This window comes from Apium graveolens, chromosome 8 (genome assembly GCF_009905375.1).
Source record: "Apium graveolens cultivar Ventura chromosome 8, ASM990537v1, whole genome shotgun sequence".
NCBI lineage: Eukaryota > Viridiplantae > Streptophyta > Magnoliopsida > Apiales > Apiaceae > Apium > Apium graveolens.
The window spans coordinates 246,392,274-246,412,059 of record NC_133654.1 but is presented as its reverse complement, the minus strand read 5'-3'; the positions used below and the strand labels follow the sequence as shown (position 1 = coordinate 246,412,059).

General features: G+C 34.0%; 1 protein-coding gene across 3 annotated transcripts; it reads right to left on the bottom strand.

Annotated features, from left to right (window-relative positions):
* Positions 1 to 8,268: 8,268 nt before the first annotated feature.
* On the bottom strand, positions 8,269 to 11,472 carry LOC141678761 (uncharacterized). Of its 3 annotated transcripts, none has more exons than XM_074485139.1 (7): positions 11,177 to 11,472; positions 10,971 to 11,098; positions 10,496 to 10,848; positions 10,116 to 10,260; positions 9,794 to 10,008; positions 9,013 to 9,352; positions 8,269 to 8,402 (listed from the first exon to the last, which is right to left on the bottom strand). In XM_074485139.1, the coding sequence occupies exons 1-5, from the start codon at positions 11,203 to 11,205 to the stop codon at positions 9,863 to 9,865; spliced, it is 801 nt and encodes a 266-aa protein (XP_074341240.1). In that variant the 5' UTR covers positions 11,206 to 11,472; the 3' UTR covers positions 8,269 to 8,402; positions 9,013 to 9,352; positions 9,794 to 9,862. The 3 variants fall into 3 exon arrangements, with proteins under 3 accessions (XP_074341240.1, XP_074341241.1, XP_074341239.1); XM_074485140.1 differs by having other exon boundaries at positions 9,013 to 9,288; XM_074485138.1 differs by having other exon boundaries at positions 9,013 to 10,008.
* Positions 11,473 to 19,786: the final 8,314 nt, after the last annotated feature.

Here is a 19,786-nt window from a genome sequence, read left to right as displayed (position 1 = left end):
TTATGGGACTTTTTAATCAGTCATTATAAATAGATAATGAGAGGTTAAAGAGGCTTGTACGTTTTTTAAGAAAACCCTAGCAGCAAAGAGAGGCAGAGGCAATTCAGATCGTCAAGAAAGAGGCTAGTACATCCATTCCATAGTCAAGTTCGTGAGACGTTCTTGAAGGTGCTCGTGTGGATACCATAGAGGTGTTTCTCCGAGAGGTAGACACAAAGCGTGATAGCTAGGATCTCCGTTGAGTTTGTGAAAGTTAATCTCTTGAAAGGTATGATTCGTTATCTCCATAATCTGCCCATAATTATACATGGATCCCGTTTTTGGGTTTCGAAATTTTTGTTTTATTTACGTTTATCCGCTGCGTTTTATGCCTTCGGAACCCAACAAATCCCTACCTTCCCATTTCTATTAGATTTCCTTTTAGTTTCCTTTTTATCCTCAACCAACTTAAGCCTATTTTTCAACTAATCTAAAGTCATGTGTCCTATATTCACCTTACTGGCATCTTTGGATGTGCTAGCTACTTCTTTGACAAAGTTCTTGGAAGTTGAACCAAACTTCTTATTGAGATTTTTTAAATTGTTCTTTTTAGAATCACTTGCCTGTTTTCATTGATGAGCCTTCAATGGATGCTCCTTTTCTTCCTTCAACGGATAACTTTCATCATCCGTTGATTCCACATCCGTTGACAATCCATCAATTAATTCTACTTCCTTTTTATTTTTCTTCCAGACATTCTCACAGAGTGATTCAATTCCCTGAACCTTGACAATCTGAGCACTAATATCCCTAGATGTTTTCCAGGCCTTGATTACATCTTGCTCACGTTCTAATTGTTTAGAAAGAATTTCTACTTTCTTAACAGATTCTTCTAGTTCACTCTCAACAGATAAGCATTTGATTTTAATCTTTTCAAGCTCAATTACCTTACCCTCTAACACAGCATTCCTATCACTTAAAAACAAATTATTCTCTTTAATTCTTGTATTTTCTTTAGATAGAGATTTAAGAGAAACACGTAAATGATATAATTTATTTGACATATCATTTATAGCTTCATTGCATTCAATTTTAGAAAGTTGAGAGTGGCCAGTAGTAATTACTTGGTTGCTTAATGAACTAGTTTCATTTTCATCAGAATTAGCCATCAGGGCTAGGTTGACATATTCCATATCATCATCTTCATTGGCTCCATCAGCTGCCCAATCATTTTCCTGAGTCAGAAAAGCCCTTTCCTTTTGTTTGAGCAAATCAATTTATTTCTTTTTGTAATCCACTTGCTCAAATTTCTTCTTATCAGAAGTTGGCTTTCTGCACTCATTTGTAAAGTGCCCACTTATGCCACAGTTATAACATTTGAACTTAGATTTGTCCACCATGTTCTTGTTTAACTTAGTGAATCTATCATTTTTCTTGAATTTAATCTTTGCAAACCTCCTGGACAGAAAAGCCAAATGTTCATCAACATCATCAGAGTCATCTTGACTGGAGTTGTCTTCAACCTCAGCGACTTGCTCCTTTCCCTTGCTTGATTCTGATTTGCTTGTGCCAATTTTGAGACTTGGTATTGTCTTTTCTTCATTCCTGGCGTTAGTCTTCTCATTATCAGCTACAAGTACAACTGATCCACCTTTTCTCTTTCCCTTTTCCAACAGCTCATCTTGCTCCATCTCAAGTTCGTAGGTCTTCAAAATTTCATATAATCTTTCAAGTGTGAAGTCCTTATAATCTTGAGAATTCCTTAGTGAAACAGTCATAGGCTTCCATTCCTTTGGTAGAGACCTCAGAAATTTTAAGTTGGAATCCTTGACTTGGTACACTCTGCCATACAGCTTCAATACATTCAACAATTTCTGAAATCTATTGAAGGTATCATTCAGTGATTCTCCTTCTTCAAAATGAAAGTATTCATACTGTTGAATGAGAAGCTGCATTTTGTTTTCTCTAACTTGTTCAGTACCTTCACAGATAAGTTGCACAGTATCCCAAATTTCCTTAGCAGTTTGGCTGTTAATGACATTATCAAACATATCTTGATCTAGGCCATTAAACAGAATGTTCATGGCTTTCTTGTCCTTGTGAACCTCTTCAATATCTTCATTAGTCCATTCTACTTTTGGCTTGGGAATAGACTCTCCAACAGCAACTGTGGCAGTTGCAGCTGTGGCCACCTTGTGAGGGATGTGAGGACCATTTTCAATGCAGTTGATGTAGCTTTCATCTTGAGAGAGAAGATGTAGATGCATCTTCACTTTCCAGTGATGATAATTCTCTCTTTCCAGGATTGGTATCTTTACACCAATATCCTTCTTACTCATGATGTTAGTAGAATAGATCTTTAAACTCTTTGTAAGTTAAGAGATGGCTCCGATACCAATTGCTATTCCCAAGGAACTAACAATGAGATTTACAGAAGCGGGGTTGAATGTAAATCTCAAAACTTTTTCAAGTTTTGAGCAGTTTCAAAGGCTAAGTGTTTTGATGAACAGTTGTGTATGAATTGCTTTGAGGAGGTACAAACAGATATATATTCAAGACACAAATGTAAAGAACACAAAGGCTTTAAAAACTTTTCTGGTGGATTTGTTGTTCCACCAGAGATGTGTATTTCAGAAAATCTGTGATTCAAAGAATTGATCACAGCTGCGTCCTAGTACAAACTAGATGATTTTTCTCTCTGGATTTTTCTAAACCGCTCTGGAAAAATTCACTTTTTAATTACTAGCTGCAACTTGGTTTATATAACACCAAGTTTACAAGTGAAGACAAAAGTACAAATACAATTAAAAAGGTTCTTCACATATTTCTTCTTCATTTCTCTATCCAATACAATCTAGGATAATATGTGAATCTTTGAATACTTCCTTGTTTGCACCAGAATGGAAATGCTGCATTTTCTTGATTCCTCCAAGAGGCTACCACATTCCAATTATCTTTGTCAACCCACGTGCCTCTGTCAGCTTATGAATTGTCACTGTCAACTGCTATTGAACTGAGCATCCGTTGAAGCTTTCATCCGTTGATGCATTAGCAGTTGAAGCTTTATCCGTTGATGCACTCATCCGTTGATGGATGTTATCCGTTGAAGCTTTAGAGACATCCGTTGAAGCTTTGTTTCTCATCCGTTGAAGGCCTTTAATTTATCAGTTGATACTACTTCATTTATACAAAATTATAAGGCATGAAATATTTACAATTAGCCCTCCTATTTGCATATCCACTAGTAGTCAATATCACTTATAATTTCCCACAACTTCTAAGAATTATAACTTAAATACAGAAACTGAAATGTGCTACAATACTAAACTTATTTCTAAGTAAAGCTACTCCATCAACGGATAGCCAGAATGGTCTTATCCGTTGAGGCTACAAACACTAAATTTCTACTTAAGTGTTTTTTTTAACTTATCATCAAACTAATACACATATTCCTAACAAAAATACCTTATAATTAAATGGTGTTAGATAAAGATCTAAAAGAATATTTTATAATACAATCAATTAAGATTGTAAAATAATCATAAAATAGTTTTGATATTCTTTTAAAATTATAAAAGATATCATTAAAATGTATGTACTAGTATTAAAAGGTCGTGAGATTTTATTATTTAATAAAATGTAAATTTTGGTAAATTTCTTATTTATTTTAAATAATTTGATACACAACTCTATGTGCCCCATATTTTGAATAATATTTCAAAAACTCTACTTTAAATCATAGAAGTTTGGCAGAAATTTTATAAACTTTTTAAAAAAAAATTACAATAATTTTTATTACCTCTAAATGTATATATTTACAAATTGAGATGAGGTTATGGACATTTGTTTGACTATGTCTTGATTATCTTACCATGTTAATTACTTATTGATTCTCTTTTCAATTTATGAAAATGGCATACCAGCAATCTATTACTTTTCTAGATAAAGACACATTTAAGGTATAAAAAAGAATTACAATCCAAACAATTTATAGCTTTATTATGATAGTAAGTAATATGGAAGAACTGCTCATATATGATGATAATATAAAAAAATTACAAATTATATTATGTATTATAATCAAGAAGCAATTTTTTTGCTTTAAGTGACATTAAGAATAAGAACTTGCCAAATAAATTTTGTTTCACATTCATATATGAGAAATATCTCATTAAACATGTGGATCCTCCCCTTAAATATAATTTAGTTCTCAGTCCGAGCAGCAACCTTTGACCATATTAGCATAACAAGCAATATATGTTCTTCTCATTCTTCCTTGTAGGATCATGGACCTCACATGCTTCAAAGAATGTTTCAGCCAAAAATTTTTTGAACCATGCAGGTTTCTTTGCCATATCTTCCATAGCTATTCTTGATGATGTTGATGATCTTTTCTTCAATATAATTTAGTTCTTGAGTCCCATCCATGAAACATGTCTGAAGTCATATTAGCTTTCAGAGATTCCTTTCTCGTGGTAAGGTGTAAGCCATAACTCAATTAATAAATATCCTATTAATCAGTTTGTTCAACCTGTTAGCCTCATGTCCTACTGATATGGTGCTACCAGCCTACCACCGCCTCCAACTTTAACATCACAGCTCACAATGGGATTAGCAAGGCCAGCAGCAGCTCAACAGCAACAGGCATCTCAAACACAAATGCCGCAACAAAACAACAATGGTGGGTAGTATCGACCCACGGGGATTTCTTTCCATGGGCAAAACCATCAGCCAACTCTGCCACACAGCGGCAATGAGATCCTCTGTTAGTACAGGGCATGTGACATTTGTATATTAATAGAAACATTCCAAACATATGACTAAATTTGCAGAGTTATCCCCGTAGTTTGTTTGGGAGTGAAGATCCGGAAAGGAAAGACTGACTCGGAACAGAACCGGGTCAAAAAGAAGCGAGAATGGGCTAGGGCTGGTCCAGCGGCAAATTAGCAGAAAGAGCACAAATACTGAGGCAGGGAACAGAAAATGAAGCCATATTGATTTAAGAGTATCACAACTAATGAAATGAAAGAATGGAATGGAATGGAGATTAGAACGAAAAGAGGGGATTTGTTAGAGAAATTGGGGGGTGAACTTTATGATAAGAAGTGAATGTGAGAGTTAATGTAAGGGGGCGATACTTACAATGCTGTGTGTTGAAAGTCCAGGATGTTCATAGAGTTGGCACGTACTTACATCAAATTCTCAGCATCCTTTCAGCTCGGTAATGAAGGAGGTTGTTCTAGGAAAGAGGCAACCGAAGAACTCCTCTTGTGGGCAAACATGTTTATTAATTGATATATTGATATTTACGAGTTATATTGATATTTATTAATTGAGTTATAGCTTACACCTTACCAGGGGAAAGGAATGTCTGAAAGCTAATATGACTTCAAACATGTTTCATGGTTAAAGGTTGCTGATGGGACTCAAAAACTAAATTATAATCAAGAAAATGATCATCAGTATAACAAAATATGGGGAGGAAATTCAGGAAGGATTTGGGAGGTGAACAATTGCATAACGCTGCGGTCCTATGTCTGGAACGTTTCTATTAATATACAAATGTCACAAGCCCTGTACTTACAGAGGATCTCATTGCCGCTGTGGGTACGACCGCAGAGTTGGCTGACGGTTTTGCCCATGGAAAGCAATCCCTGGGGTCGATAGTATCCACCATTGTTGTTTTGTTGCCGCATTTGTGTTTGAGATGCTTGTTGCAGTTGAGCTGCTGCTGGTCTGGTCTTGCTAATCCCATTGTGACGTGTGAAGTTAAAGTTGGAGGCGGTGGTAGGGTGGTAGCACCATATCCATAAGACATGAGGCTAACAGGTTGGAGAAGCTGACCAATCCTTTAATAATTCCTATTCATAATATACAACAAAAAAAATTGAAATCCAGAATTATATAAAATAAATTAACAAAGAGGAGCCGCCGATAAGGGCCTATTTTTCATAAAGTAATTGAGCAAAGCAGACATGTTGAAATAATCTTTTTGTTAAAAATTATAACTTCCAATTGATTTATATAATCAATTTTACAAACTAGGTACATACCTTTTAGCACAAGAATGATGTGATCGTCTTCTAATGCCATATCCCCTTCTTCTTGGCCGTTTAATCAAAACTAGACTTCTCAACTTGGTGTTTAGGACGACCCATATATGTTTCTAATCTAGGGATTGGATGTGATTATGAAGGTGAAACTTTATTTATATACCATCATCACAACCCGGTAGGAAATATGGATAAAGAGTTTTTTTTTTGTTTAGTCAATGGTAAAGAAGTTTCTAGAATATTGTTACAAATTTTCTATTCTATTTATTGATTTTTTTATTTTTGATAGGAAATAGATTTTAATGAATATGAACTATTTTTTCACAATATTGTATAATTTATTTATTAATTAGTTAGTACCTTCGTGTATTCATTAATTAGTAATTTTTTATTTTATTTTTTTAAATTTGTATATAATAGTTTAAATTGCATCGTATTTATTGGGAAAAAAATAACATCTTTGTTAAATCAATTTCTATCTTTTTACTTTTCGGTTTTAAAATAGACACTAAATTAAAGTGGTATAATATGGATTTAACACCATAGTTATGTGTGAAACAGATTTTGTTCTTATAAACAAAAATGTTATGACTTAAGATTGTGTTTAATTAAAATTTTAAGAAATTTATTTAAAATTTTAAAATCACATTTCATTTCTATTTTTGAAAATACCTTAAAATTCAATGGTATAAATAAAGATTTAAAAGAATATTTTATAATACAAGCAATTAAGATTTTAAAATAACAATAAAAAAGTTGTGATATTCATTTTAAATTATAAAAGGTATTAAAAGTTCATGAGATTTTATTATTTATTAAAATGTGTATTTTGGTAAATTTCTTGTTTATTTTAAATCATTTGATACACAACTATACATTCCCCGTATTTTGAATGATATTTCGAAAAGTTTATTTTAAATCATAGATGTCTGCGATGTTTTTATCAATAATTAATAATAATTTTTTTTACCTCTAAATATATATTTACAAATTGAGATGAGATTATAGATATTTGTTTCATTCTGTCTTGTTTATCTTGCCAAGTAAATTACTTGAGTTATGGATTGTCTTTGGATTTATGAAAATGACATTTCCTAATTACAAGTACTTGCAATCCTAAACTTTTTATTACTTTTTTAGATAAGGACAGCCCATCAGGAAAATTGATCCCCATTGCAAAGTGTGAGATATCCCCAATGTGTCTTATTAAAAACAACACAGCGAATATAGGGCTACCAAAGCACACACTAAGTATTTATGAGCGTTCCCCTGTGAGGACAACGCTCAAGAGGGCCTTTTCCATCTTCAGGCGCGCCTTGTGAAGGATCGGAGTCGTACGGAGGACTCCTTAAGCCTAGGGCGCGCCCTAGGCATCGAGAGCTCCTCCGGGGCTCCTTCTCCTCTCTTGTATGATTCTTATGCTTCATTTACTTCCCAGTTTAGTTGTGGGAGCAATATCCTTGCTAATTATTTCAAGTCATTTCACTTGTGTTGCGGAGTGGTCACCCCGTACGGCCACACAGAATAGGGGCGCGCCGTAGGGTTGTCTCGGTCATTTTCCCTGAGTCCGGATCATTCTTTGTTCCTTGACTAATTCAATCTTTCTCCCTTAGCTTAGAATCGTATTTTATAGACTTCTTATCAATACTTGTTCTTCATCGTCGTCTTGTAATATAGCGACTGTATGCCATAGATGGCCTACAGCAACATCAAAAAAATGTTACAACAGGCCAAAAAAATGTTACCATAGCCATCCAAAAGACCTAAGGTAACATAAAATTTAAGTTGCTTTTTTTCGAGTTATCTTTGACCCCTAAGGTAACATTTCCTTTACCCTAGTGCACCATGAACTTTTTTGTTACAATAGACACCAAAGGTAACATCAATGTATGTCTATAGTATCACACTATGTATGTTACCTTTGCACTTTGAATTTGCAAAAAAAAGGGCCCACTTGTGGGGCCCACAGGTTGGCCCCATTTTTTATTATAATTTGTATGATATTAATTTGACGGGATTTGTTTGTAAATTGAACATATATACCATTAACATGCTTTTCATACGTAAAAAGCAATACTACATGAAATTCTACTATTCGAAATCGACAATCCCAAAATATCAGTACATACAACAAAATGTATTACATCCAAACCAACTCAAACATTCAAACCATCACATGTCTAAAACTATGATAACAACAATTATTTTAACTAAACAAAATAGTTCAGGTTCTTTACTAAACATTAGGAAGAAAAAAGATAAACTTAATAAAATAGTAACACTGGAAACTCTTCACATTCTCCTCGACTTTAGACGCAAGTGTTTGATCCACTTTTTGTTAAGTGTCCCCCTTTACCAACATGTCCCTAACTGCATAATATCCCAAAGATAATAATGCACAAATTAGTTAGACAACACAAATTGCGCTAACAAATTACCCAACCCCTAACACTAACATAACTTATAAGTATAAGAAAAAGTAGGAGATAGTGTAGAGAAGATGATAACATTTAAATTTAGCAAAAATTAATACATCATCAATTAACAAAAATACAGATTTAGATCAATATACCAATTAACAAAAACATGAGTAAAACTAACGCATTAGCAACTAACTTTGCTGTTCCGGACTTTGCATTGTCACTGAAAATACATAACACGAGCTTATCTATTAGTGAAGACTGAAGAGACGGAAAGTATGGCAATGTCACTGCAAATAAAATTGTATCCTCAAAGTTTACTAGGAGGTATAGCTCACAATTCTTCCAGGCTTCCATACATAGAGAAGAAGAATAGCATATTAAGAAAAAGTCGGGGATGGGAAGCAGAAGACTCTTGTCCATACATTTATTGAATATTTTACGAGAACTTGTTTATAAATTACTTGTCAAAATAGATACTACCATTATTCATCCAACATCACACACCCAATGACCTATCAAATATGAGATAATATAAGTGTAATAACAATAAGGCTTACATTAGATTTATTTAGCAAGATTTTGCAACTTGCACGCAACAATTAAGTTTAAAACCCATGAATTTGTTGCCTCAACAGCCTGACATGATCTTGCTAGCTTCTCTGCATCAGTTCGCCTACTGTTGATAATCGAGATTCTATTACCCGAGTTACACATATCAGGTAGCTCCAGGCTATAAATTATGTATGTCAATAATATAGCTTCATTGCTTCCTGAAATTGACTTTCTGTGCAGAACTATTCCACCAGCAGCAATTAAAAGATCATGTAGATACCCTGTATATGAAGGTTGAAAGTCCCAAATAAAATAAAAATTGTACCCATCAAATAGCTTTGCTTGCTGAAAGTAAAAAATAAACACTCGTTAAAACTGTCTGTTGTGCTTTTATCTTTGGAAAACAAGCTAACTAAACATGCATAACTCTCTTTCTACTGTTTGTGTACTTCTAATTATCAGAGGGACTTAATGCAGTAAATAAAATTAACATGCTGAACAGTTTCATATCCACCATCCAATTAGAAAAATAATGCATATGCATCTATAATTAGTTATCTTAAAGATGTGTTTAGAAAAATAAAAATAAAAAAGAGATGTATATTCTACTTGAGCATAGTATTTACTGTCAGATTAGGGTGTAATGTTACCTTGCTCGGCCGAAATATAATACACTGAAGTTGTGGAACAGATAAACTACTCCCATTTCGAGATTCCAATAACTACACTCTCCGAAATACAACATAATACAAAATGTAAATATTGTAGCACATAATTTTAAATAACCTTCTCGATATAAGCAACTGTTTATCGAGCATCCAATTGGTAATCATCCGGTAGACAAGCCGCCCCACCTTATTTGTCAAGCTCAAGCGCAGGTTCCTGTACCAACAGATCAGTACTTGACAAGAACTGGGCCTTGAACCCAGCCTTAGACAGCTGATGTACCCTCTGTTTTAATACGATAGATTCTTCAGCAGTTTTACCAACTAACAAACTCCCTGTTGACCGAAAAACTCACTCGCCTAAAGCCAAAATTAATATAGAGTACAACTAATTTTACTAAGGTGAATAGTGAATATGTGGAATTAACAATATCAAAACTGACCGGTCTTTTTCCAGCCAAGTAAATGTAGAGGATCAAGTCCTTGGTGAGTAACAGTGTTTACAAACTCCTCCCAGAGATGCCGGCTTCGAGTAGCTAGCTCCCACTTAGGCATACCAGTCGTCTTGTGTACCATCCATATGTATCCCTGTCCTACAATATCAAACTTTAAATGTCAGAGTTTACTAATCCTGTAAGTAAAAAATTAATAAACTAGTAATTACTGTATTTTTAAATATGAGATCTAGGCTAAAATTGTTGATTGCACTGTTAGTAGAATGGAAGAGGCATTCTTGATCCTTATAATATTAGCCAATAATACTTGTATGATATAACACCACCAAATAGAAAAAACCATAAAATAATGAGATGTACAGACTTACTTGTGTAGCAAGACCAATAGCCACTAGTTTTGAGCTACATCTGACCATATACACAGTTGATCGGAATCTCAAAACATGAACATAACTGTGAGATCTTAATGAGTAGAAATGGATAGCTGTAAGAGAATGAATAACAGCTCCAACACGAGGTTCATATTTATCCCTTAATGAACTATCCCTGCCATGTTGTACTGGATCAGAACATCTTATCTCTTCACTTGCCACAACCAAGAGCAGAGGATGCAAATCCATGAATCCTTCACAACCATCGCACTTTGCAGGGATGGGCTGCATCTGCAAGAAAGTGACAGCATCATCTCGACGTGAGACCAATTCAGTGACATTTGAAGCATCTACAACAACAACAACCTTCAAATGTCAGAGTTTACTAATCCTCCAAGTAAACAAAAAAAATAAATAAATATTCAGCTATTAAATACAGTAATTACATCGTGGGATTACAACTTGTATTTACCTGCGCTCGTGGCGCCATAACAGGGAACATCAGCATCCACAACAGCAACAGAGAGATCAGGCTCTAAAAGGAACTTGTGAGCAATAGTCAACCCGATGATACCAGAGATGCATATCGAGATGGTCTTACTAGATTCAAACTTATGAAACTCAAAATTTAAAATCCAAATTAAAAAAGCCCTAAAATCAAAGAAAAATATGAATTACCTGAAGTTTAAGCGAAGAAATTGAGTCATATTAACTGAAAATAAGAAACCCCCAATTGGAAGAGCCCTTGCCAAACTATATTGAAAAACCCTAATTTGAAGAAGAAAATTACTTTAGATAAAGAGATTTATAGAGAGGCTGTGTATGAGAGAGAGGTTTAAGAGAGAGAGAGGGAGAATTTTAGGAAGAGTACAAGAGAGGGAGAAGAGGAAGAGAGGCTATGTATGAGAGAGAGGTTTAAGAGAGAGAGAGAGAATTTTAGGAAGAGTACAGGAGAGGGAGAAGAGGAAGAGAGGGTAATGACCAGATAGAAAATGGGTTGGGCGGCTTTCATCAAAAAAAGGGCGCTCCGTTTGAATTTTTTTTCAAATTTTGCCCCCTTTTAAAAATTTCAGGTCTCCAAAAAAAGTATATAATTTATAATTTATAATTGTAGTAAATAATATTGAAAACATTATTTTAGAACAAAATTAGTTATGTATTTTGTTACTTACATAAATCTGTATATTTATATTTTAATAAATTTTATTTTTAAAAATGTGTACATCAATGCTCGTATCAGAATGAAAGAGAATTATAATATTTTAATTTTTTATTACTTTTAAACTTTTATATTAAAATTTTTTAAATTTTGACTTTCTAATATTTTACCCAGGTCAGTCCAAAAAACTACTGCTTCTCCAAAAGTTTTGAGCCTACTTTAGTCCGCCTGATCGAGAGCCCAACATCGCTATTTTTTATTAAACTTTTAAGTTTAAATAGTGTTCAAATTTTTTTAATAATAAAAAATTATCAGTTACTAATTAGTACAGTTTACAAAATTTAACAAAAATAATTATTTTATCAATCTTAGCTAATATTAAAATTATTGCATAATTATGTTATCAAAATTGATTAACTTTGAAGTCAAATAATTATATAAATTTAATTATTTATAAAATATTACTTTTTTATCCATTAACACCCTATTGTAACCTAAGTTTCCACATGTTACCGTATGTAACACTTTGAAGCTATAGTAACTTGTTACGAAGGCTATGGTAACATCAAAAATACTAGGTTGCAGTAGGCTAAGATGAGCATACCTAAGGTAACATAATTTTGTAACACGCGTGATTAAATCATTGCGATAGGCCATCTATGGCGTAGTGTGTCGTGGCATCGTTGTCGTAGCGGCCATCGCGTACTTTCTTTATCATGGTTATTTTGATCTCCCATTGTAATGGTCCTCGTAATCCTTCATATAAAACTTTACCAATCGCGATTATAACTCTTCATCGTCAACAATTATCGTAAGCGACTCTCATATAGGGTAAACGCTATAGGGCACGCCCGACGCTCCTGAGACGCGTTCTCCGAAGCTCGTCCCTCTTCTTCCTCGACGTTGATCCAACCCATCGGAAAAATTATTTATTATGATATTATGGTACAACATCCTGCAATTGTAATGAAAAGGAATCTATTGTCTATCCATCCAAATCAATTTTAGTAGTTGTAACATGTCAAACAATTAGACTATGCAAGGATATCCAACATTATACCAACATCACTTTTATCATATATTGGCATAACCGTTTTAACATCTTAAGGTTCGACGCGTATTCAGAACCACAAATCTTAATAACATTCACTGTTCCCTATTTCGTTGCAATTTAGTGCATATCAATAAGTTGATAGTTCTTTGGTAAACACAGTCAATATACTTTCAATAACCAATAATATATGCTTCCAATTTCCTATCATATTTTCATAATGGATCATTTTGATGTTAAGAACAGAGAACGATACGAAGGAGTATATATCACAAAAAGATAAAGATAAAGTGTGCACAAAATAATCACAATAATAAGGACCAAAAACCTGACAAAAAGAATGTCTCAATTTAAAATAATGAGTAAAAGACAAGACTTGTGGTACCAAATCAATAAACAATAAAACCCCTAATTTTTATACATATAATCATATAATACAATAAAGCTTATATATTAACATTTAAATCAACATGTGGACCATGAAATAAAGAGAATTACCCATGTAATCCAGTACTAGCTTAAACTCGTGCTATGCATGGGATTGCGTATTAATTTCATCAAATAAATTACCACAACTTTGAAACTTACTTTTTTGAACAAATTAAGACTAGTTTGCTATAATAATTTTCATTTTTCTTCGTAATCCATTGTTGTATAATTAGAAAAAAATTTGTTTGTTATGTATATATATTTTTCTACTATTTTAATTTTTAATATATTTTTTAATTATAATGTTGATAAAGTGTGTTTATTGTAATATATTTTTACTAAATTTATTTATTATTAGATTATGTCTTTTATCTATTTAGTATTCAGTGTTTTTATCATAATCGAAGTGTTTTTAGTTTAGTTCTACATATCACATTTACAACAAATACCAAATAATTTTGACCGTTAATTATGTTTTTATTTTAACGGTTCGTATGTTTTATAAAGTATTACTACCAACCAAATATCCTCCTTAAACTAATTATATATATGATATAATTTCAAATCCATCTCATAGTAGGGGCACATGGATGAGTAGAATTTTAGCATTCTGGGCAAGCATTTATGTATATTTATTTTTTAACGTAACTTATTACAAAAGTTTTTATTAACCGGAAACATACCAAAAATTAAACATACCATTGAATTATAGAGTATATGATTCTATCAATGAAAAAAATTGATGAATCGAAGTGAAACTGTTATGTGAAATGTGATTGGGGTGATATATCGCATCTGAAAAGTTAAAAGAATTAGAGTATAATATATAAATGGACTCGACTCTACAGCCTAGATCGAATGAAGTACATACAATGGACCTTGACCGAAGATAAGAACTCTAAATTGGAAATTATAAAAAAAATTATAATATATATATACAAAAATATATAAACTTATTAATGAATAGGATCGGCCTAAATCCATAACCTCACCATTTATAGTCAGATTTTTCTTATTGGATAATATCTCGGGTCGAAATTTTAATGGGTCGATTGATATCCGCAGATTGGATCAGGCCTGTTCGGATTTTCGCTCCATTGACAAGCCTACTCGGGATTTAAGTATATATAGCAAGCACTTCATGCCATCACTAACTAATATTACGATCGGTTTTTAATTTTAGTTTATTTAATAATTTAATTTTTTTTCAAATGAATATGCTGAATTATCATGTCACACCCATTTGTTTTTGTTATCGTAAACGGTCAAAACTAACAAAAGTTAGGTAAGGTGTGTAAAAGGATGGGCCAATTAAACATAGGTTCAGAAAATATAAACGAGGACGGATTTCAAATAGCCACTAAATTAAAATGGTACAATATGATTTTAACTCGTTAAAATGGTACAATATGATTAAAATGGTACAATATAATTAAAATTGTCATAATAAATGTGATTTAGGATTGTGTTTAATTAACATTTTAAGGAATTTATTTGAAATTTTTTAAATTACATTTAATTTATATTTTTTGAAATACCTTAAAATTAAATGGTGTAAGATAAATATCTAAAAGAATATTTTATAATACAATCAATTAAGATTGTAATATAATCATAAAATAGTTGTGATATTCTTTTAAAATTATAAAAGATATCATTAAAATATATGTACTTGTATTAAAAGTTCATAAGATTTTAATATTTAATAAAAAGTGAATTTTGGTAAATTTCTTGTTTATTTTAAATAATTTGATACACAACTCTATGTTCCCCCATATTTTGAATAATTTTTCAAAAACTCTACTTAAAATCATAGAAGTTTGCCAGAAATTTTATCAACTTTTAAAAAAATTACAATAATTTTATTAACTCTAAATATATATATTTACAAATTGAGATGAGATTATGAACATTTGTTTGACTATGTCTTGATTATCTTGCCATGTAAATTACTTCACCTATTGATTCTCTTTTCAATTTATGAAAATGCCATACCAGGAATCCTAGGTGTGCTATTACTTTTTTAGATAAGGACGCATTTAAGATATAAAAAAGATTTACAATCCAAAAAATTTGTAGCTTTATTATAATAGTAAGTAATAAGTAAGAACTGCTCATATATGATGATAATAATGTTGAGTATACAACAACGAAAGCAAAACCCAAAGCGAATAAACAAGAACAAGAAAATAAATGACAATCACACAAGATAAAGATTTACGTGGTTCGGAAATTCCTACTCCACAAGCCGCATTAATTTTGTATTGATCTCTCACAATTTATTGTGCTATGATTTTACAATTACATGAGTATTTATAAGAGAAGAAACTAGGCCTAAATCAAAATTACAGTCCAAATCTGAAAAGTATACTAATCCATAAACTAAACTGAATCTGAATAGTCTATTTTCATGGGCTTAATTAATAGACTCCAAAAAACCCAACAATCTCCCACTTGGAGTCTGGCCAATCTTCACTTCACTCTTGTAAGTCTAGTAAAATCAATTCTTCAATCAATAACTCTAACTAGTGCAGCGCCTTCTTATCAATCAATTCTGAAGGCCAGTTGAAGCTACGCAAAGCTTCAACTTTTCATTCGTAACCACCTTAGTCAACATATCTGCAGGATTCTTTGAACCAAGGATTTTCTTCAAGGACAAAGTACCATTGCTTATCAACTCTCTTGTAAAGTGATATCTCAGCTGAATTTGCTTCGTCCTAGCATGAAACACGGGATTCTTCGCAAGATGAATAGCACTCTGACTGTCGCTATACAAAGCACTGTCCGCCTGTTTCTTTCCCAACTCCTCAAGAAAAATTTTCAACCAAATCATCTCCTTGCTAGCTTCAGAGATAGCCATATATTCTGCTTCTGTGGTTGAAAGAGCAACACTCTTTTGAAGTCGAGATATTCAACTAACTGCGGTGCCACCCAAAGTGAAAATATAACCCGTTGTACTCTTTTTTGTGTCCAAACATTCACCCAAATCTGCATCAGAGAACCCTTCCAAGATAACATCTTTCTTACAGAAACATAGTGCAACCTTGGATGTGCCTTTCAAGTAGCGTAACAACCACTTGACTGCTTCTCAATGCTCTCTTCCTGGATTAGACATAAATCTGCTAACAACTCCCAGTGCATGAGCAATGTATGGCCTTGTACACACCATAGCATACATTAAATTGCCAACTGCAGATGCATAAGGAACTTTAGCCATATCTTTCTTGCCTTCATCCATTTTAGGTGATTGCTTCTTTGTGAGATTAAAGTGACTCGCCAACGGTGTACTTCTGGTCTTTGCATCGTGTTAACTGAATTTCTGTAACAATTTCTCAACATACTTCTCTTGAGATAATTTTAAAGTACCTTCAGTTTTATCCCTTATGATGCTCATACCAAGTATTTGTTTTGCTGCACCCATATCCTTCATCTCAAACTCCTCAGACATCTGTCTCTTTAACCTGTTGATTTCCCTCATATTTGATCCTGCTATCAACATGTCATCGACATACAACAACAATATGATATAAGATGAATCAAACTGTTTAAAGTAACAACAATGATCCATAACACTCCTCGTGTACCCATTCTTCATCATAAAGCTGTCAAACTTCAAGTACCATTGTCTCGGTGCTTGCTTTAAACCATACAAGCTTTTTATAAGCTTGCAAACAAGGTTTTCTTTCCCGGCTACCTGAAATCCCTCTCCCTGAACCATGCAGATGTCTTCCTCAAGATCACCATGTAAGAACGCATTCTTAACATCTAGTTGCTCTGGATGTAACTCCTCTGCAGCCACAATACTTAGCACAATTCTAACTGTAGTCATCTTAACAACGGGAGAAAATATATCGGTATAGTCAATACCCTTTTTCTGTTGATAACCCTTGACTACTAACCTTGCCTTGTATCTCTTGCTGCCATCATGTTCTTCTTTGATCCTGAACACCCACTTATTATGTAAAGCCTTCTTTCCTGCTGGTAACTCTGTTAAAGACCAAGTCTCATTCTTCTCAAGTGAACTCATCTCCTCATCCATGGCTGATTTCCACTGAACTGAATCATTCACTTGTACTGCATCTGAATAACACTGAGGCTCCCCGTCCTCGGTCAATAACATATAATATGCTGAAGGAGAATATCTTTGTGGTGGCCTCACACTTCTGCTAGATTTTCTTACCTCAATCTGTGGAGTTACTGGAACCCTGTCATCAACACACTCCAAACTCCCACTATTTCCTGCAAGATCTGTTTATGTAATATCTTCAAGCACTGCTTCCTCTTTCTCAGGATGTTCCTTTGTAAACTCAGAATCGACTACAAGTTTATCCTTATACACCGCATTCTCATTAAAAGTAACATCTCTACTTCTAGCGACCTTCTTAGTCAGTTCATCCCAAAAACGGTAACCCATATCATCTGAGCCATAACCAATAAAGATCACTTTTTTGCTTTCGGATCAAGCTTGTCCCTGTCGGAATCTTTAACACGCACATAAGAAACACAACCAAAAACTCGCAAGTGTGAAAGATTTACCTCTTTTTCCTGCCACTCTTCTTCAGGAATCTTGAACCCCAAAGGACTTGAAGGTCCTCTATTTATAAGATACACAGCTGTGCTAACTGCATCAGCCCAAAACATCTTTGGCAACCCTGTATGTAATCTCATACTCTTGGCCCTCTCATTCAAGGTTCTATTCATGCGCTCTGCAACACCATTCTGTTGTGGTGTCTCTGGAATAGTTTTAATCATTCTAATCCCAAATTCCGTGCAATAACTTTTAAACTCATCACTACTGTATTCACCTCCATTATCTGACATCAAACTCTTCACTTTTAAACCGGTCTGATTTTCAACTTCAGTCTTCCACTTCTTGAAAGTAGCAAACACATCTGATTTATTCTTCAAAAAATAAACCCATACCTTTCTAGTGGAATCATCAATGAAAGTGACATAGTAGCGAGATCCACCCAACGACGCAACTGTTGTTGGACCATATACATCTGTATGAACTAGCTCTAACTTCTTAGCTTTGGGGGTCCTCCCTGATTTTGCAAAAGTAACACGTTTCTGCTTTCCAAGAACACATGGCTCACAGAATCCAACTTCCACATTCTTCAACTCTGGAATCTTCCCCTTCGAAGTTAACAACTTCATACCTTTTTCACTCATATGACCAAGCCTTTTGTGCCACAAAGTTGAAGACTCAATCTCATCAGCAACTGTATTTGCTTCATAGCTAGATTGTTCAATAATGTATAAAGTCCCCTTCTTCTCTCCACGAGCAATGACTAGATTCCCCTTTATAACCTTCCACTGTCCGTCTCCGAAAGTAACTCGATACCCTTCCTTATCTAACTGACCCACAGATAACAACATCTTCTTCAGTCCAGGAATGTACCTTACATCTTTCAACGTCCAGCTAGTTCCAAAAGAGGTTCTGATATTAATATCTCCCATGCCCGCAATATCCAAAGTCTCATCATCAGCAAGACGAACTTTACCAAAATTTCCAACTCTGAAATTTAACATTAAATCCTTGCAAGGGGTAGCATGGAATGATGCACCAGAATCCATAACCCATGATTCAACCGAACATTCAACACAACAAATCAAAACATCATCATCCTCCACTTCTTCAACTACGTTAGCTGAATTATCCTCTTTACTCTTTCCTTTTGGAGCCGCGGGAGCCGTGCACTGATTCCTGAAGTGACCCTTTTTCTGACAATTCCAACAAACAATATCCTTGCGATCTTTGGATTCTCCTCTCTTCTGTGATTTCGATCTGCTACGCCCCTTATTCTGCCCCTTTTCGAACTTTCTGCCTCTACTCTCAGCACTCAACAAGGAACCTGACGACACTCCTGAGTTTTTCCTACGAATATCTTCTCCAAGAATCGAATCTCGAACTCCATCAAAAGTCATCTTACCGCTTCCAGATGAATTACTTATAGCAGTGACAAATCCCGACCAACTGTCTGGTAATGAGGATGCCAACAACAAGGCTTGTACTTCATCATCGAATTTAATATCCACCGATGCCAATCTTGCTAGGATGAAATTAAATTCGTTCACATGATCAGCAACACAATCGCCTTCATTCAATCTAGTGGCAACTAACAAGCGAATCAAATACACCTTATTTGAAGCAGACGGCTTCTTATACATGTTTGACAAAGCCTTGATCAAACCATAAGTTGTCGTTTCCTTGACGATATTGTAAGCAACGTTCTTCGCCAAAGTCAACCTGACAACCCCCAGAGCCTGCCTGTCCAAAAGCTTCCAGTCTTCATCCTTCATTGCAGTTGGTTTCTTCTCTTCCAGCGGTTCATGTAGTTTTTTCTGATACAAATAATCCTCAATTTGCATCTTCCAAAATCCATAATCTTTGCCATCAAATTTGTCGATCTTTACCTTCCCGTCTTCTGCCATCGCTCCCACTCTCCTGAAAACCTAGGCTCTTGATACCAGTTGTTGAGTATACAACAACGAAAGCAAAACCCAAAGCGAATAAACAAGAACAAGAAAATAAATGACAATCACACAAGAAAAAGATTTACGTGGTTCGGAAATTCCTACTCCACAAGCCGCACTAATTTTGTATTTATCTCTCACAATTTGTTGTGTTATGATTTTACAATTACAT